Source organism: Cygnus olor, chromosome 7 (assembly GCF_009769625.2).
Source record: "Cygnus olor isolate bCygOlo1 chromosome 7, bCygOlo1.pri.v2, whole genome shotgun sequence".
In the NCBI taxonomy this organism is placed as follows: Eukaryota; Metazoa; Chordata; class Aves; order Anseriformes; family Anatidae; genus Cygnus; species Cygnus olor.
Genome location: NC_049175.1, coordinates 13,127,734 through 13,147,696, shown reverse-complemented (window position 1 = coordinate 13,147,696; position 19,963 = coordinate 13,127,734). Strand labels below are relative to the sequence as shown.

The 19,963-nt window shown below is 51.2% G+C and overlaps 1 protein-coding gene across 8 annotated transcripts in view; it reads left to right on the top strand.

Annotated features, from left to right (window-relative positions):
- The window catches only part of CDH23 (cadherin related 23), a 132,542-nt gene that overhangs the window by 27,761 nt on the left and 84,818 nt on the right, over positions 1-19,963 (top strand). For all 8 annotated transcript variants that reach the window (XM_040562802.1, XM_040562804.1, XM_040562810.1 and 5 more), the window contains 3 exons: positions 8,911-9,053; positions 10,317-10,364; positions 10,555-10,647. In XM_040562802.1, coding sequence (XP_040418736.1) covers positions 8,911-9,053; positions 10,317-10,364; positions 10,555-10,647 — 284 coding nt within the window. The remainder of the gene's footprint in view (positions 1-8,910; positions 9,054-10,316; positions 10,365-10,554; positions 10,648-19,963) is intronic.

Here is a 19,963-nt window from a genome sequence, read left to right as displayed (position 1 = left end):
GAGCAGAACAGCTGGGCCATCGGCAAGCTGGAGCACTGAGTGTTTTGTGTTCCCAGAGATCTTGAGCGCCTCGGATGCTTCATCTCATCTTTTGTAAGGCACAGATGAGATTTCAAACAAGACGTGAATGAATCCCGCTCGAAGTTCCCTTGCTCAAGTAGAAGTTGCTGACAGGTTTTTTCTTGTCCCTATCCATCCTGATCAGCCTAACGGGAGGGGTGCTGGGGGCTGTGCCATCTTGGAGGTGCCATTTTACACCCTGGCTGTCCCCTGTTGTCCCCATGTGCTCTTGGCAGAGCAGTTTGGTGCTGATGTTTGCATTGCCATCATGGCTGTGGTGCTGTTCTGGTCCAGCCCTGCTTGGTGTCGGAGGCATCCTAGGGCCTCATCTGTAGGCACTGCCATCTAACGAGCTCTATCTCTGACCTCATGTTAATTGGAGAGCAGCCTCTCTTTCCTAATTAATGCAAAGCTGCGTTGCCTTATCTGGGTGAGATGCAAAGCACCCCATGTGTCGCCTTACCTGTAAATCATTTATTTACCCCAAATAGCAATGCACCTCATTAGCTAGGCTTGTGGGGGCCTGCTTTTCTCCTGTGCACCCAGATGTGTCTCTAGAAGGCTTGGTGTGGCCAAAGAGAGGCGATGAACTCGGGGCTGCTGCTTAATGCCTGCTTCAGCTGGCTCAGCATCCTTGTTCCTGCTTGGGTTTATACACGGTGCCTCCCCATAGCCAGAAGGGGGTTTTGCAACAGGTCGCCCTCTGTTTTCCTTCTGGTTTTGGCCTGTCACGCTCTTTGCACGGTGCCACGGTTTCTCTGGCAGGGTCAGGAGTCTCTCGTTACCTCTCCTCTCTCCAGCTGGTGTCAGAAAGCAGGCGTGCCCTGCTCTGCTTAGGAAAGCAGCCCTCTACTCCCCAAATGGGACTGACCCCAGCACCATGGTGCTGCTCTGTGGTCTCTGCTTGTCGGTCAGCCTGTGTCACTTCCACGGACGTTTTCCCTTTTCTGGAAGCCGAGTGATGCTGAACTAACATTAGTCATGATGGGAAGGCAATTCTTGCTGGGGATGTCAGAGGGGCTGAAGTCGGTGGGAATTGGAGCAGCGGCTGGAGCAGGTCCTGCTAAAAACTTTGATGCTCTGGTGGGTTGGTTGGGGGATTAATTGGGCACACATCTGTGGACACAGACTTTTTTTGGAGATATTTGGTCTTCTAAAAGCTGGCCATTGAGGCAGGTGTTGGTGCCTCAAGCAGCTGCCCTCTGAAATGGTGTTTTGGGGAAGGGGATGCTGTGCTCTGATGCAGGTGTGATGCAGGTGGGTGCTGGCATCCCATGGGCCTTTCTGATATGGCAGGGAAACAGTGTGAGGGGGTTTTGTGGGCATGGGGGGCATGGTTTAATGTCTCCCCAGTGACCGGGGGTCCTAAGAGCCCCCTGTGCTCTCCACCTCGGACATGGAGCTCATCCAGTGCCCAGATGGGACGGCAGGGTGAGGGCGAAGGTCTCCCCACCACCACCAAGTTGTTTTGCTGCCTGATGCTCTGCGTGCTGTGATGGTCACACAGAGGAGAGCTGGGTGGCATTTTCCCTGTGCTGGCACCTGTGACAGAGTATCCTTTGATCTACGGTTGTTTAATTAATTGGAAACTGAACTCTTTTCTTTTCGGAGGGAGGGGGGGAGGTCAGGAGAAGGCAGGGAGGAACAAAGGAAATATTCCTTAGACTTTCTGAGCTGCTTCTTACTTCAAAAATTAATTAGAAAAGGATATCCTATGGATTTAGGGTTTAAACTTTGTGTCAGAAATGTTAATCAAGACTGCATTAGCTAGGTTTTCCTTGAGGAAGGTGTGGGGATGCACACGGGGCGCTGCGGGGACGGGCAAGATGCAGCGTGGTGCTGTGCTTGGGGAGATGCTTGGGAGCGGGGTGTGGAGGGAACGGGTTTGCCTCTACAGGTGGAGGACTTGTTGTCTTTTTGTTCCCCAGGTGGTTTTTCCCTGCGTAGCTGGCTCCAGCCCCTTCAAATGAGCTCAGCACCAGGCTGAACCCTTCCTCCAGGGGAGCAGACGTGGTTTCGGGCTATTCCCCCGCCTTGCCTGCCAAATTCAGGAGAAGGATCTGCAGGGCCAAGCGTTTCCCTCTTGGTGTTCCCAGCCTGGCAGGGAGATCTCCTGGGAGATCTCTCAGGTAGTGCTCTGACCCTAGCAGAGGGAGTTTTGCTCTTCCCATGGATCCTGTTGCTGGGCTGACATTCTCTCCTGCCGGCTCCCCAGAGCTGCTAAAATTGGGTTTTGCATGGCTGCTGGCTCATCTCCTCCGCGTCTCTGGGGCCCTTCCAGGATTGTTTCTGGAGCATCATTTCCAGGCCAGTTTTAAAAGCCCCAGGCGCTGCTGGGGCTCTTTGCCATTATTTAACACCTCAGTGGATTTCATTGCTGGGAAGTTTCTGCTAACCTCAGATTTATGTTTTCCTTTGCTGTTCCAGTTCCTCCCGTCTCCTCCCACCCCTGTCCGTGCGTCTCAAATAGCTGCTAGCAGCCACGTTACGCCGAGAGGAGCGAGGCTGTGTCGGATGTTTTGTTTTTTCCACCATCCCTTTTAACTCTGGAAAACACGAGGGCTTTAATTTCCCAGCTCCCTGCTTCTCCTCCTGTTCCCTGACCCTTCTCCAAGGTGCAAGCGAACCGCCAGCTCATTTCCTTTAAAATTAGTTTCAAACATCCCTCTGAAGTGCCTTGAATCGTCAGCTCACCTGCAAACCTTGCAGCCTGCCATGAGGGTGCTCTGGGCTGCTTCGGGAAAAGGTGGTACCCTGCCCCTGAGCATCCCCTGCCCTGCCACGGGGGTGGACAGAGATCAAAAAAAGGGAAGGAGACTTTTGGACAGAGCAGCTTCCTGAATAGAACTTTTTTCTTATTTTTTTTTCCTGGTTCAAACAATGGATGGAGCGGAATTTGCATAAATCTCATTAGAAAAAAGTACAAGTTTCATAAATCTTGTGATAAATTAATGCGATATCATTCTGAGCGTGATATATTAATTTTGGGATAAAATGAATGGGTCTGTGATCATTGTTAGTAATTATGAGGCTCCCAGGCAGCGTGGAGAGGAAATTATTTTGAAGAGGGCTTTTTTTGTGTGGGAACCCTTTTTACGCTGGGAATATCTTGACAGACCTGGACTTGTCCTTTTACAAGTGTTTCTTTTGTGAGTTTGCTCTCCTGTTTTATTGATGCAATTGTATTTACTTCACCTCTTTCGTGCTAATACACCCCATTCCTTTACAAGCAACAGGAAACAAAAGTCCTTGGGGCTTTTGCAAGTTGCCAGTGCTTTTTGTCCCAGGCTGTGGGTTTTGCATGTCCCCAGGAATGGGCAGGGAGGAAGGACAGCCAGGAGCATCTTCTCCCCTTTTCTCCAGGCAGTTCCCACCAGCATGAGGGCACGGGTTTTTAGACTAGTTAGGGAGATTTTGCTCGGTGTCTGTGCTGCTCTAAGACCTGCCTGAAGGTTGATGGGGGTGGATGTCTGCCTGCCCTGGTTGTGTGGCTGCAGGGGTTGGTTTTAGCTGGAGGGATGGATGCAGCCTCTCTGCCTACCCACGTGCTTCGTGTCTACAGGGATAGCCTCAGGTAGTCTCTTTGCTTTCGTGATAGTGTCAAGAAAGTTCAATATAGCCTTGGTTGCTTTTTTTTTCCCCTCCTATTTCCTTGTAAAGTTAACCAGTGTTGGGTAAATAACCAAGTAAGCCCTCTGTTATCACTCCTCTTGATGTGAGTGCTCGGCTCTGCCAGGTGCACCTGGAGCACTCTTCCTTTTAAACAGTTTTAAGCATCCCTTCAGACATCTCTAAGAGCTGGGGGAACAGCAGTGCCTCTTTCTGAGGCTGTCGTGTCTGTTTATGGATGCCACCTCGACACCGGCTCCCCGCTTAAAATAACTAAATGCAGCAGAGAAATTACAGGCTCTGCCTCCCGCTCTGCCTTTGAGCACCTGAGGAGCTAGGAAACACTCTCTCCTCCATGCCTTTCACCTCCCAGCGTGATAAAATCGCTCAGAAATGGTAGTGACTGCACAGATCTGTTTTCCCTCTCCTCTCTGTCACCTCCGCAATGAGCTCCTTCCTCTCCCGTATGCCAGGCTGTCGGTGCCCACATCTTCTGTGTCACCCATGGCCCTGGAAGAAGGCAGGAATCAGGATGTAGAGACGTGATTCCTACAAAAGATGTCCTTATCCTGATTATTCTTTGGTCACTTTCTTCTTCCAGCCACCTGTGCTGCGCCCAGACTTGCGTCATGCCGGTTCAGGGTCTCCCACGTGTGCCGTGTCCCCTCCTGGGGACGCGATGAAACCTCGTCCCAAACACAGGAGCAGCTCACACTTGCTGTGGCCTCCCGCCTGGAACTGCATCTTCCTTTATTTGCTTTGCTAGGGAGTCACCGTCCTTTCTCTCCCTCGCATTGTGCAAAGGTGGCATGTCGTAGGATTGCTCAGCAGCACAGAAATATTGGCATTTCATCTTTTCTTTGCAAAAAAAGAAAATCTTTAGGAAAACATCATGGAAGGGCTTTTTTTCTCATTTATTTTTTTTTCTGAAAGGTGAAAGAGAAAATGAATTGCACGCAAAGAAAAGGGAGGAGGTGACAGATGAGAAGAACAGGGCTTGAATTTCAAGATCAGATCCATCAAGTGCTGCCACAGAGCAAATCAGAGGGCAGCCTGCTGTGAACAACTGGGCTAATTGGGGACGCCTGCCCTGGGGCAACTGGGGCAAGAGGAGCTGGGGCAAGTGATTGTCCTGTGTCCCTTCCAGGAAGGAGGGGGAGCGAAGGTGGCAATGGCAGGAGACCAGGAGCGGAGGAACAACGCGGCAGCTGCTAAGGAGAAGCAGGCACTGGTTTCAAGGCAGGGATTAAAATGCTTTTAATGTTAAAGTGCAGCTGATGCCTGAAGTCCTGAGCCCCAGAGCCAGCTCAGTCAGTGGAGAGATTCCCATTAACTCCAGTTGGGTACGGATCAGACCTTTTAAGAGAGCATCTTATTAAGGGACTAATTAGAAACCTGTTGCATCCCGGCGCTCTGCACCGTGCCCTGTGCAGGCTGTCAGCATCTTGCTCTGACAGCTGCACTTGTAGCTCTCCTTCGTCCTCTCTGGCCCTGGGGCTCAGCTTTTCCCAACACCCCAGTAGCTCAGGATGCTCCTGCAGAGTTTGTTTCCTCTCCTTTCTCATCCTCTTCTTGAAAGCAAAGCTGATGAGGTGACATTGGTGCAGGAAATATGTATGGGTAGGCAGCTGAAAGCAAGATGCTGAGGCTAGAGATCCTGTTTGGGGCTAAAAGTATGCCTCATAAAGCAGCCAAACCTAAAAAAAAAAAAAAAAAAAAAAAAAAATAATAAAAAAAAAACCTAGCAGGAATAAAACAAGAGGTAAAAACAAACAAAAAAAGCCCCTGAGGTCAATCAAAGTTCAAGACATGGAAAAGGAAGCAAATCTGTGTATGTGTGAGGAAAGTGAGAGAAGTAGCTGTGATTGAGAGAAAGGGAGCAAAAGGAGACAAGATAAATTGTGATTATCCACTGGAATCAAGACACTTAACTGCCCTGTCTGATTCCTGAGGGGAAACAAATGGAGCCTATAACTTTGCGCTGCAAAAGGATAATTTGTCCCTGTTTCCTCGACCCTTGCCTGTGTCGGGTCGGTGCTCAGGTTTGTGGCAGCCGCAGCATCCTCTGCACAGCCCTGGGGACAGCCCGGGCGAGCTATTTTTCCTTTGTTAATGCCCCAAAAGGGGTTTCTGGCCAACGCAGCGCTCCTTGGGCTCTGTATGCCCTGTCTGAGGAGGGCCCTCTTCTTTGTGCTGTTATTTCCTGATGGTGCAGGCACCTCTATTTGCAATCCTTCATCAATTCCTGCGTTGCCTCACTGGAAGAGGAGCCCAGCGTGCACACCTGCCTTGCACCACGAGCCTAAACTTAGCGTCCTCCTGGCGCAAAGTCTGCAAAAATATGCAAAAATCTGAATAACAAATGACAAAGCGATGGTGAAGTCTTATTTCGGGGGTCTGTTTCTCATTACCTTCTGTTTAATTTATTTTGATCTGTGTTTATGGCTCTCTTTTCTCTGTAATGAGCTGGGAGGTGCTGCTAAGTTTGGATGGTGATGGACAGGGTGGGAATGAGAATAGCCATTAGTTTTCAGAGGATTTGTTCAAAATAGGATCCTTCTGCGAGACAGGAAAACACAAAGCTTACGCTTGCCTTCCAAGTTACCCTATTTATGTCCTAATGAAGTTTCTTACTCCTATCAACTAAAAATAAACGTCAGGAAGGAAATAGGCTCTCCTTGATCCTCGTGTCTGTGCCTTTCCTCTTTTTGCCCTTGGCTCAGCCCGCCTGGAGTGGAGCAGCCGAGCCCGACGAGATGCGCCACGGGGCGCTGCCCCTGCGCATCCGCAGCCTGATGGAGCAGGGGATGCAGGCGGCGAGGGGCACCCAGCCCAGAAATGCCTTGTGTCCTTCCCCAGGTTACCCTAAAAATGGGAGCTAAATGCCCTGCCAGCTGAAGGTATCCGTAATGCAGAGACAAAGAAGAGTTAAGCACTCGTTTGCCGGCTGATTATTTTTGTGTGCGCGTGTGAGCGGGTGTGCAGCACGCAAACCGTGAATGCGGCTGTGATTAGAATGGGGTGGGACAGGGTTTTGCTATTCAGCAGGATTTTTAACAGCTTTTCCCTTCTGTTGTTTCACAACTGAGACCTTTGGGGGGGTTGAAGCAGGGGAGGGGGGCACAGGCAGCTCCCTCAAATTGCAAATACCCTGTTCTTGTATAAGATGTAAAGGGGAAAAGTCAGTTTCTCCCCTTATATTTGGCAGAACAGAAAAGAATGACACTGGATTCATCTCGTCCTTGTTACTGGCTGCTGCTGTCATGTGCATGGTCACAGCCTTGCCCATTTCCTAGGGCAAAGAAACCTTTGCTGATGATGGTTTCAGATGTCCTCTGGAATAAAACCAAGCTCGGCTCTTGTTTCACGTCAAGGCTTTGAGGTTCGGGAAGGTGTAGGGTCACCTCTCATCTCTTTACACTCGCAGTCACCAAAGAGGTGAGGACATTGTGGATGAGCCTCCTGATTGCAGAGGCTTGGATAAGGACTCTTGCTCTGGGGTCTTCATCCAAAATGCTTTTGATCGTGACCCATCACCACATTGTACCGGTGTGGCTGAAAGGGACTTTTTTTTTTTCTTTTCCACTGGTTAACTGTAGTCCCTTTTTCTAAGACAATTTATATTTGTTCTCCTGATGGAAATCTGTCTCCTTGTGGGTGCTGGGTCTTGCTGTGCTCTCTTGCCCTGAAGTAGCCATCTGCGTTACATTTGTCCTCATCGTGGATGTACTCGAGACAGCCTGAGTCACCTCCCTTTGTCATAAGCGAAGCAGTTCCAGCTTTTAAAGCCCTTTTAATGGTAAAGCATTTTACCAGCTCCCAAAACCTCTTGGCTTCCCCTTGGATCTGGTCCTGGAGATGCCCTGGCCAGCTGAACAGCTTGCAGAGCCCTCGCCTTGGCAGAGGCAGCTAGATAACCCTCAGATCACTCCTCCTTTGGGTGAGTGCCGAAGAAGCATCGTGTGGAAGTTGCTCCTTGCACGCTCAGACCCACAGCTGCTGCCAGAACAGCTGCTTTTGGGACACCCTCCTTGACCACCAGCCTTTTTTTGAGGGTGTTTGGAGTAGGGTCATGAAAACATTTGCTTGTTCAACCAAGCGGGTGCACATTGCCAAGAGCTTCACCTGGCTGCTCGGTCCTCCCTGCTGTTTGCCATGCTGTCAATGTTGGTGTCACCCAAATTTGTGCCAGCAGCAATTTTGTGTTGTGCTCGGATGTCCCCTGTCCATGGCCGGTGGCCCTGGCACCTGCCGGGTGTCCTCAGTGCTAAATTTTTAATCAGAAAGTCACGCAGCACTGAGTCAAATGTCTTACAAAAGTCTATTACTTCTTCGCAGTTACCTTTATCTGCCAAAATTGTAATCTCATCAAAGAATAAAATCAGGTTTGTTTGACAAGGCCTATTTTCCATAAAACGGTGTTGACTGGCATTAATTATGTTCTACCATTTAATTCTTTATTAATGGAACCTCATATCAGTTTTTCCATTATTTTTGCCATGATTGATGTTGGACTGAGCGGTCTGTAATTGCTTGGGTCGCTCGGCTCGCTGTGGTGCTGAGCTTCCCTCCTGCTCTGAGATGGATTCAGCATCAGTACCAGCAGGTCATCCTTCTTCTCAGCCAGATATTTGGGGTTGTAGGGTGCCCTCATGCTGCCAAAGAGGGGATCGTGGGTGTGTTGGGTGGCCATAGCTAGGTTTTGACCCTGTGAAGGGCAAAAATGCCCTGCAGGGGAGGAGGGAGAGGGAAAAATGTGTGAGGTACAGCAAGGTGTGAAAAGGAGCAGGGCAGGAGGTGCTCTGGGTGCTGGAGAGGGGGTGCAGGAGACCATGGTGGGGCAGTTCCCCACACTGGTGGATACTGGTGCTTACTGGTGACATGTCCACCCTGGGGAAGGTGAAGTCTTGCCTTTGTTTCTCATCATCCATGGTGAGATGGCTTAAAACAAGGTCTGGGAAAAGCTGGTGGTGGTCCTCAGCACAGGAGGAGGGCGTGATGGAGCCGAGGGCAATGCCGCAGCAGTTGGCCTTGCAGACCATAAAATCCTCCTGGAAGAGACCTTCAGGGCCACCGAGTCCCACCACTTGTCCCCGTGTCTCTTGGACACCCATGGGATGGGGACCCCTCTGCTCCCTGGGGATCTACATGAAGAAATTCTTCCTGACACCCAAACCTCTCTGGGTACGAGCTGAGACCTTTTCACTACTGTTTTCTTCCCCCCCCCTCTGTCTCTGCCAGGCTCCTCGGTGACCCAGCTGCTGGCCCGGGACCTGGACAACGACCCGCTGGTGTTTGGGGTGGTCGGGGAGGAGGCCAGCAGGTTCTTCGCCGTGGAGAGCGTAACCGGCGTCGTCTGGCTCAGGCAGCCCCTGGACAGAGAGGTAACACTGCTCATGGCCAACAACATTCAAAACTATATGGGAAGAGATGAATTCTCCCTATTTATTTGGGCTTTCCAACCTTATCCAAATGTTTGTTGCTTCCCAATAAATATAGCAACAGCCTTGAGGTGAGGAGGGTGATGAACAGATTTTGGTGCCTCTTGCTGGAGGTACAGGCAGGGCACAAGAGAAGGGCTGTCGAGAAGCCTGGGCACAGAAAGCCATCCAAGAAAAGTGGTGGAAAAAAAAGGAAGAGGTCAATTCTTGTGTGACGTGGGGAGAAGTGAGTGTGTGGGGAGAGAGAGGCTTGAAAAGGCGGAGGGAATCACGGTGTGATAAATGATGCGGGAAAATAGAGCAAAAGAGGAAGGAGCCAAATGCATAGAGGCAAAACTGTTTTGTAAGACTTTTCACTCACACACAGATTAGAAGAAAAACAGCTTGTAAAAAAAAAAAAAAAAGAAAAAGAAAAAGGATAAACAACCTTGAGCCTAAAAAGTACATCGACAACGAAGGGTGTGGACAAAAATTAGCATGTGGCAGCCTTCTCTGGTTATATTGTTCTTAAAATCAAATGCCCCACAGGATGCTTTCTCTCCCACTCTTCCTTTCTTCCCTGCCACTCTGTCCCTTCCTATGGTGGGATGTCCTGGACACAGGGGCTGACCTGTGCCTCCTGCTCCAATGGTGCCTAGGGAAGGCTGACACCCAGATTTTTCCCCCTCACCCACACGTCTCTCACCCCAGCACTTGTGACTTTAATATATCACAAGTTCAGAGCAAGCCGATAAATTAAGTAAAGCAACAAGGGGCGCAGAAGCCTGCACAGGGATAATTTGATGGGTTTAGTGGATTTCTGTCCATTCCTGCTGTACCCCCTGGGCTCATCCCAGCAATGTGATATCCCAGGAACTGCCAGGGGGGGCAGGTAACGTTGGGAAAACAGCAGTGATGCTCAAGGAGCTGAGCTGCAGGCTGGCGAGCTGGTTCCCACTGCCTGTACCTTCCCCAACCAGGGCAGGGCAGCAGATCTGCCTGCCAGCAGATCTGCCGGAGCCCTGCTGGCAGTTGTGTTTCTCAGCATTTATCCTCGACGTATTATCCTCAACGTAGGTAATTGCACTCAAGCGCCCCTTCTCTTCTTTTGAAGGTCCTGAAAGCATTTTGCATGTAATAACATTGGCTAAAAGTCCCCAGCCTGCCATCTGCAGATAAACGCACCGGCATCTTTAATTACACGTTTGCCTTCTTCTTCCCTTTCAGACCAAGTCGGAATTCACGGTTGAATTTTCCGTCAGCGACAGCCAGGGGGTAAGTGTGACTTCTCATTTCATGGTCTGCAGCACGGGCGGAGGGGAGTGGGGAGGATGGGTCATGGCGGGCTGGGGGCAGCACCCCTGGCGAGGCAGCAAACCTCAAGCTGAAGCCAGGGCAAGCAGCCACGAGGCTTGCTTCGGCTCCTAAATCCATGCACGAAGCTGATGCCTGCTCCCTACCACAGGTGATCAAGGGGACGGTCAACATCCAGGTGGGAGATGTGAATGACAACGCGCCGCGCTTCCACAACCAGCCCTACAGTGTCCGCATCCCCGAGGTAGGTGCTGCTTGGCATCCCGGCCCTGTGGGGCGAGAGGGGGCGAAGCAAGGCTGGTTTGGGGTGTCTGCAGCAGGATGTGGGCCGTGGAGCCCTGGAGTGGTGTCAGCAGGAAGGGGCCGCAGCAGGTCGCCCAGCCTCCTGTTAAAGTAGAGAGAATTTGGTGTGGGATCAGGTTCCCTGCGGCCCGAGTGTTAAATGTCTCCAGGGATAGTTTCCACAGCCCTCTGCTGCTCTCAGTTTTTGTGCTGGCACCGAATCGTGCCATCAGGGAGAGCACCTAGAGCTCAGCCTGGCAGAAGTACCTCATGGACTCGCAGGCCAGATGTGAATTTAAGACGTGCAGTGAGAGGGGGTTGCTGGTGCTAGCAGGAGGATAACAAGTTCAGGGGGTTGTGTTTGAAAGAGAGCGTTTCATGTCCTGGACATGGCTTTGATCTTTCCCTGTCCCTTTGCTGTGGGGATGAGCCCTCTTTGTCGGCCTGCTCGTGATGATTGAGCCAGGAGTCACCCGAACCCCCTCTCAGGGTGACACAGGCTCGGAGTCATTTCTGCTCCTCCTCAACATGGGGACGGTGCAGAAATGACTTGGCAAAAGCTGTCCATTGCTCTCAGCTTTCTGCTCAGCTCTCCAGATGCTCACAGGTGCCCCTCTTTTCTCCCTTCCCTTACCTAAAAAGCTGATGTTGTGAGCCGTAAGCCTTCCACATGCCAGCCTGCATCAAGCCTGGGGAGCTTGGAGGGCAAAGATCCCATGCTGGGAGTTAAGGCTGGCTGGGGATAGGGGATTTGGGTCAGGTGACATATCCAGAAAATAAGTAAATCAAGAAGGGGCCGAGCCCCAAAGCAGCCCTCCTGTGTGTCCCCCTGCTCACCCGCCCGGCCTTCAGAGTCATGCTGTTTTGGAGGTCGGCCTAATCTAATTACAAGGCATCGTGTGCCAGCTCCAGTTTCCATCCGTGATCTTTAAGCAAGGGCACCGATCAGGGGCAATGAGCCACGAACTCGTTGCTCTGCTGGCATCCTGGAGGCGCTTCTGCTCCTCTGCCGGGGAGGCAGCACTGCCTCGGCAGGCTCTGTGAGAGCAGGGCATGGATGGCCCTGTCCTGCTCCAGAGGACCCTCCAAGGGCTGCAGCTCATGAGAGAGACAGGCAGGACTGTTTTCTCTTCAGTCCTCGAGGAAGAAATGCCTGTTGGCTCCGAATTCAAGCAGGAGGTGGCGTGGCACCGAGGTGTGCGTGCTGCTGGAGCTTGGTGGAGTGCTGAGAGCGGGTCACAGTAGGGGATGACACTGTCCCAAGGCTGTCCCCATGCGCAAAGAGCTGAGCAGCAGGGGTTTGAATATCCGGATCCATCTCAGAGACCTCCCAGCCCGAGCTGGAGGGCCTGTGGCTAATGAATAAGCAGGGCTGGGACCCTGGGGACGGAGCAGAGGCCAGCAGAAGCGCTCGCACCGTTTTGCATAGGCTGGCTCTGTGCGGAATTGGCAGCTAATGAGGGTTTTTCTCTTTTTAATTTTGAAATAAATGACTGTATCGATTTGCAGTTGTCCTAGCTAATGGAGCAGCAACAGAAAGGCTATTTAAACCTCGCTGCTATTGTGTGGCGCGAGGGAAAGTCAGAAAGAAGAGTGCGCATAAATAAATGGAACATGAAGTAAACTGACCTTTAAAAATAAGCCTGCCTCTAAACACCCGTCCTGGCGTTTCACGCAGTCCGCTTGATTTGAGAACGTGAATTATTGGGGCTCAGGTTGTTCTTCTCCAGTACAAGCTGGGGGTGATGGCACGTAGCTTCACCGCGGGTCCTCAGCATTGCCGCGGCTCCTGATGCCCATGCCGGGGACCGCTTGCCGCTTCCTCACACCTCGGGCTGATGCTGTGCATCCTCTGTGCTCATCGGGTCCTCACCACATCCCTGGCACCTGCCTGAAATAGCAGAGCAAGGACTGCTGTGGGACCTAGAGGTTGCTCCAGTGTAATGGTCCACCCCGTCTGGGCAAGGGCGCACCACCGGTCGCGCATTGGGAGGCAACGAGGCGGCGCGGACGCTTTCAAGTCTGTAAAGAAAGGGGAATCCTGCTAGACTTGGCAACTTAATTCACCAAGCTGGCCTCGACAGAGCTCATTAAGTTCTCGTGTATTCATTTCAGGCTAATGGCTGTCATGCTGACTGCTGTTTGATTTGCTGTAATAGACTTTTATGGCTTTCCAGTTTGCGAGGACGTGTGCGCCGGTGCCCGTGCCCCGTGGTGCTGCTGTAGTACATTAGTTAGCCGCTCGCGTGCTCGCTGCTCTGACCTTCAGGGCTCGGTCTCCTCTCAGATTCAGCCCTTGCGTTTCGCCTCTTCCGTGCCCCATCTCATCCGCCCCCAGCCCTAGGGTGCCATGGTTTTGGGAGTCTTGGAGCTTGGCTTTTAAATGAGGGACAATGCCTTGCTGAGCCTATGGCGGGCTGTTGTGGCCATGCCTCAATCTCTGACAATTCTGATCTGCTTTAGCCAATCTGTTTTTCCATTTGACTGGATCTGCAGGGAACCCGGTCTTGCTGGATTCTCATTCTAGGTGGAGCGGAGCTGAGCCCTGTGTCGGTTTTGTGGCTCCTGGTGCTGGGACGGGGCTGGACTGTTGGTGCTGGGACGGGGCTGGACCGTTGGCCCTGGGTACATGCTGGGTTATCCCATCCCGCCTCCCAAGCACGAGAAGCCCTTGAGCTGCCTTTGAAATGAGCAATCTGCCCTGAAAGCCCATCTCCTGCAGCGCTGCATCCAGGTGCCCGCTGTCCTCACCCCTAGGGCCCTGCAGATGTCCCTCAAACACAAGGCTGTTATGTGGTGGGTGCCTGTCTCATACGCCCTCCCAAAGATTTGTTTCCCCCCCACATCCTGAGCATGTTGGTTAAGTTTGAACCTGCCCCAGCCTTCTCTCTGGAGCATCAGCAGCCTCCACGAGCAGCAGAAAGGTCACTTAACTCTCAGGATGGGATGCCCATACATCATCTCCGAGCTTCTCCGCTGCCGGAGCAAGGTAGCAAGGCGCTGCTGCGAGAGCTCTCCTCCAGCCTGGGACATCCTCAGCCTCCTCTCCTTCTTAGGGCTGGGATAAACATGCTTCTATTGAGCTCATGCAAGCACCAGGAAGAGGCTAGGCCATGGGAAAGGAGCTTAAAAATAGGCAGGGAGGTTCCTGGGCAGCATACAACATCGGGTATATGAAGGCTGGTGTCACATCTTCAGAATTGAGCCCAGATTTCCACATCAATTTTAACTGGGAGGCACACGGCGCTTGCTGTCAGCAGCAGTCGCTTCTGCTTGGGGGGTGGCCTTTGGGATCGAGCCTTCAGGAGCCACCAATTGCCGTTTCCATTCTTAATATGTTGGAAACAGCACTTTTATGATGTGTGGGTTTTGGTGTTTAGTTTTTTTTTGATTGTGCAGAAAGGGGAAAGAAAGGAGGGGACTGTCCCTGCCCTGTCCCATTCCGCAGCCTGGAACCAAACCATGTGAGGTGGTGAGCAGGGACAGGGAGGGCCAGAGAAAAGCTCCCAAAGCCCTGGCTGTGTAATTACAATTATTATTTTGCTTTAATGGTAATAATGTCGGTAATTATATCAGTTTCCCTGCCATCCTGCCTGGGAGCCTTCAGGGGCTCATACAACCGCTGTGGTGGCTACGAGGCCTGATGCTGCGCATACGAAGCAGCTGTGACGAGCATGAGCTCCTGCTGCAGCCCCACTGGCCATTGCCTTGTGCATGCCCAGATGCTGTTTGGGTTATTCTCCCCCCTTTTTACACAAAGAGCCTTTAAATTGAAGGTGATAATAACAGAACTGATCAGAACGATGTTCCCACCATACTGTAAAGTGGTCTACAATCCTTGCTGGATGTTTTCCTTCCTCATTTCTTTATTTTTTCCTTCCTTTTTCCTCCTCCCCTCTCCCTGTTTTCCTTCTCATGCCCTTCCCCTTCTGTGTGGATTTTAGAACGGCACAAATAATTTACGATGAATAATTTACCCCCCAAATCCAGCCCTCCCCTCCCTCCGCCACCTCTGCGCGCACAAAATCCGCAGGCACACTGAACTCCTCCGCAGCACTTCCTATGCAAATTTATTTATTTATGGCAGGGTTTTGTTTTTATTTTATTTTTTTTAACTTCCTAGAGAGACGGCAAGTAAATTTGTAAATAATTCAGGCCTGTGCTCATTAAACGCCATTGGCCAGGAACAAGTTGGTTCTCTTTCCTGGGCAGGCGAGCATCCACGCAGAGTTTTGTAGGAACACGAAATGTGGTTCATCCCGTGGCTCTTGCACAGAGTTTTGGGAGTCGGTCTCTGCCAACGGGCATCAAGGCTGCACGCTTGGTTGAGTGAATATTTGCTCGTGCAGGATGGACAGAGGAGATGAGCACAGCCCAGGGAGGTGAATTTAGGGAATTTGCAGGGATGCTCACTGAGAAAAGTACATCTAATGAGTGTAAGGTGAGGAAGCCCTCCTTGGTCGATGATGCTGAGAAGCCCAGGTGTAGAAGAACAGCTTTGGGAGGGGGACAAGCCATTTTCTGGCAAATGAGATGAAGTTTTTAGTTTCGTGCAGTGCTGTCTCTCTGGCTTCAGAGATCTGGTCACCTTGTGTTTGTTTTGATGTTTTTCCTCTTTTTTAAAATTTTATTTCTGAGCAACCTTTAATCACTTTCCAGCCTTGCCCAGCAAGCCAGTAGAAGCAGAGCTGCGTTGTGAAAGGGTCTGCCTTCCCTTTCACAGTCTTAAATGCAGAAGTACTGTCCCTCTATTAAAAAGCCATCTCTTAGCTGGATGAGATAATCTCTTTTGAGAGGGTTTCATCTGCTCCATAATCACTAGGTAGAAAGTAATATCCCTCAAAGAAACCCAGCCTTCTCCCCTCCCCTCTCAACCCCAGCCTGTGTGATCTGCCACGACGGGGCTATTTCCAGAGGAGGAATGTGAAAACGTTCCTTTACGTGCAGAAAATGTCCAAGTCAGGGTTTTGGCAGCAGTGCCCTTTGTCACCGGTGATCGAGAGGCTGTGCAGGTGGCTTGTACCCGCAAGGAGGAGCTGAGCTGCTCCTGCATGCAAGGGACCAGAGGACCCCAATGATGGTCCAAGCCCCTGGATATGGCCAGGGTGGGATGCCCCATGTGTTGGCTCTGGGTTGAGTTTGTGAATATTTAGAAAGATATCCACTGTCTGCAGAATATAAACGGGTCATCAAAGTGCAGGGAAGTTTGGGGGCTGTCTTGGACTTTTGGATACTAGCAGTTCCTTAAGGTAAGACCCGTTTGGAAGCCCACCGGCTTCTCCCTGCTGCTTTCTGCAGGCTCTGAGGCAAGGTGCTTGAGGGGAACAGGCTGTGATGTGCTGGGTAAGGCACAGCTTGTGCTGAGGAAGGTGCTGTGTGATGGAGCAGGTGCTCAGACCCGGGAGCATCCTCCCCTCTGAAGGTCATTGTCATGCAAAGTTTTGTGGTTATTGCTGCTGCGTGCAAGGTGATGCCAGATGGAGAGCCTCAGAGGGTGCCGGTGACATCCTGAAGTCCCCTGGGGAGGGAGAAAGCCGCAGTCTCTGGCATATCCATCCCTTGTCTGGCTGAACAGGAGACCCTGGTTCTTTAAAACACGTGCCCGAGGAGCGAAATGAGAGACGCAACAGAAACCACTGGGGCGGAAAACCCCAAATGGCGTGGAAGTAATGCGTAAAGTGTCCTGGAGATAACAGTCATTTCCACGAGGCAAAACTTGGGCTGGCTCTGGAAGGATGCTGCAGCGAGGGGGGGCAGCCCAAAAATTAGAAATAGTCGCGCTGTTCTGACTGGTGCAGTGCTGGGGTAGGCGAAGGGACAGGGGAAGGGAGAAAGGGGTGGAAAAGAGCCCACTTAGAGCTGGCTGCGCCAGCCACCTGCACAGCTGGCTGCAGAAATATTTGTTAACGCGTGCCCCAGATGCTGCTCCTTTGGGAAATATTGCTCTTTTCCACCCCAAAACACCTAGGCTCAGCAGCAGAGCCACAAGGTGGGCATGTGCCAGCATCCTCGCCCATCACACCTAGGGCAGGGGGGTGGTTAGAGCTGGCAGGACAGGCTTGCCAAGACTTTTTTCCACTAAAAAAGCTGGTTTTAATTAAGACGGAAATATTTAGGGGAATGCTGCTGGGGAATTAGGGGAATTTCCACAGAGGAAAGCTGTGCAGAAACGGGGCTTCGAAAGGAGGGCGATAAAAACCGCTCTTGCAATAGATTCAGTCCAATTTCTTTTTCAGAATTGCGTTTTATGTTTTATTATTTTGTAATGCGTCAGGGACAGCCATGTATAATAAGTTTTCTACCGCTGGTCATACTTTGTGATAAAATAATAGGCTAAATCAGCCTTTCTCTGTATTTTTTTTAAATATTTATGTGTGAACTGAACTGTTTGTATCGGTTCCAAACTATTTGCATTACAAATGGAAGAAATTTGATCTAGGAAAAAGTTTCAATCACTATTAGGCAGCCATCGCCTAATTTCCACCATTAATTGATCTTGAAACTTAAAGTGTGGTTGATTTATTCTGTCAGTAGGTGTGAATAATGAAGACAGCAAGGAAAAATGAATATATAGGGGTCCAAGGCAATTTCGTTTCAAGACAAAAATCTGAAAGTTCTTAATTTTTCAGGATTTGTTGCACAGAAGGTTTGAAAAGCATGGTTTGCCCCTAAATTGGGGTGAAAAGGAAAAGTTGGTGGCCAGGAGAAATGTCTGCTGTGTCTGGCCACCCCTCCTGCCAGGGCAGGGACCCTGTCCCTTGGGAACCCATAGCTCTTGCTGCTGTGATTAGAGCATCGTTTTTTGGGATTATTTAGCAAGAAGCAGGTGTGCCATGTGGTTTTGGGTGGAGCTGGTGTCCTTTTTCCTCTGGAGCATGTGTTTCAGCATCAGTCCTTAGCCATCATCTTACCCGGTTGGTTTGCGGCATGGTGGCACGATGTCTTCAATGTGCTCCGAAGGCACCAGGAGGAGGTCAGTGGGTTTTCTAGAAGACCTGTTTTTCACTTTTAGGTGCGTGAAGCAGTGAATCCTTCACTGTTTTATTGTCTTTTTGCAAGCACCTCTGAAATACAGAGCGTAGTGTCATGCTGAGCTGTCTCCTTGGGACAGACATGGTGCGTGGTGACCCACGGGCGGTGGTGATGGTGCTTTGTGCTCGCCCCTCATGTGCATCTCTGGGGAGCCTGTGAGCCTGGTGCTCGCAGATTTGGGAGCTCAGGAGGCAGGTGGAGACCAGAAGAGGGGCAAGAAGGAGCCTGGTGCTAGCAGGAGGCTCGCAGGAAAGGTGGGCACCACCGGGCAGCCTGGAGGCGGCGGCGAGCCGCGTCCCTTCTGCACGTTCGCACTTGAGGTCGGGCTGCGGCAGGCGTGCTTTTTTTGGGTTTTGGTTAAAAAGCCTCATCGGAGCGTTATGGAATCGGAATGTGAAGGGTAATTGAGCTGAAAGCCATTCTCTTCCCGCAGCCAGCACTGTGGGAGCCGCCAAAGCGCCCTCGGATGCCGGTCCAGGAATCCTGCCGTAGGAGTGCGGGCGGGGGGAGCATCCCCCGGCCACTTCCCCTCCTCGCCCTTGTCCCTTCACCACCCCCCTGTGCCCACAGCTTGTGAGGTGGGGGTTGGAGGCGGTCCCCATAGGGGTGTGAGCAATGTGGATTTTGTGTGAAATGGGCAGGGAAAAGTAAAACAGGTTCCTGAGCTGCAGTTACGCTTTTTGGAGGTCAGTCCGAATGAGTCGCTGCAGCTTGTTGGGGAGCATCGCCCCATGTCTGTCTGTCCCTCACCCTGTCCCCACGGGGGACGTCGGAGGGGAGCTGTCCCCTCCCAGTGACACAATGCCACCTGCACACGGCTCTGGGGCACACAAAAACATCAGATTTTTAGAGAACTGGAAGGGCTGGATTTTAACAACAGCAATAAAAGGTACCTGGCTCTTCTGGAGGAACGCAATCATCGCACGCAACCAGAAGAGGTGTTTGTCACCGCTCCGGTCCCCTGCCTCTCTGACAGCTGATGGGATGGTGATTTGCAGAGCAGCTGGTGTGACCTGGAGGAGGGGATTAGCAGAAGACCCCTCCGCTTCGGACCCCCAGCCCCGGCGTGAAGCGTGCAGCCCCACGGCGCGCCTTGTTGCGCATTATTGATTGCCGAATGGGCACAGCTAAGTGCCTCTCATTAATATTTGTTTTGGTCTTTTCCCTGAATTCCGATGAGCGGGGGAGATGCCTCTTATCTCTCTCCTGCAGGTTTTCTTTCTAGAGGATTCCTCTGGCTGGTGACAAACCTGGCTTTGTGGCAGCCAGGCCGCCCGGCCCGCTGTCGGGAGGAGGGATGAGTGAGTAGCTGCCACGAAATCTTGGGAGCTCTGCAGAAAGAAAGTGAGGAACCAAAATTAACACAAAATTAAGAAGGAAAAAAAAAAGCGCCTGGCTTGCATTGTGCAGCTGAAGAATGTATTTCCGTGCTCAGCTTGGTTTGTAAATCTCTAAAATGGAAGGATTTGGGCACATAGCAACTTAAATAATGCTGGCTAAAGGTAAAGGTATGTGCAAGGAGGAATTGGTGAGATTTGGAGCAGGTAGCCACGGACCCATTCTCAGGCAGGGCTTCTGTGGCTGGTTTTGAGGTGTTCAAGCTGAGTTAGTGGATGTGGTGTCTGTATCTCCTGGGCTGTCACAGTGGCAGCTGTCCTTCAGCTTCCCAATGGCACACAAAATGGCTTTCTCTTCCATTTCTCTTCCTGGAGAGGAAACCTCTCCCGAGGAGGCTGTCCCACCTGCCCGTCCTTCAGCAGGGCAAGGCAACGTTGCTTTCTGTCCTCCACATTAATGCCTCGTTTGTTAGGCTTGACTTGAGCTGGTCCACCCCAGGCTGTGGAAATGCTTTGGGGCAGCTTTCAGCTATTCACATTGTGCCACCGAAATGAAAGATTTCTGGTGCACCCAAAAGCTCTGATGAAAGCTGCTTTAATACAGTCGCTCCTCTGGCTTTTCAGTGGCAACTTGGGTTCGGGTCTGCTGTGAAGTAATATCGGAGGCCATGGAGCATGAAAAGCTGCGTTTGTTTGTGGGTTACAAATGAAGACCTGTCAAAAACCTTTTTAAGCAGTGACAGAAGTTTTCTTTTTTCATGATACATTAAACTGAAAGGCTTTGCATGCACTGGCTCTTCTCTTTCTCCCTTTCTACAAGTTGGGGGAAAAAATAGTGGGCTACGGCTGCTCTTCCTTTTTTGTGTCTTCCCATCCATTAGAGTCTTTTGGTGGGGTGTTTGGATTTTA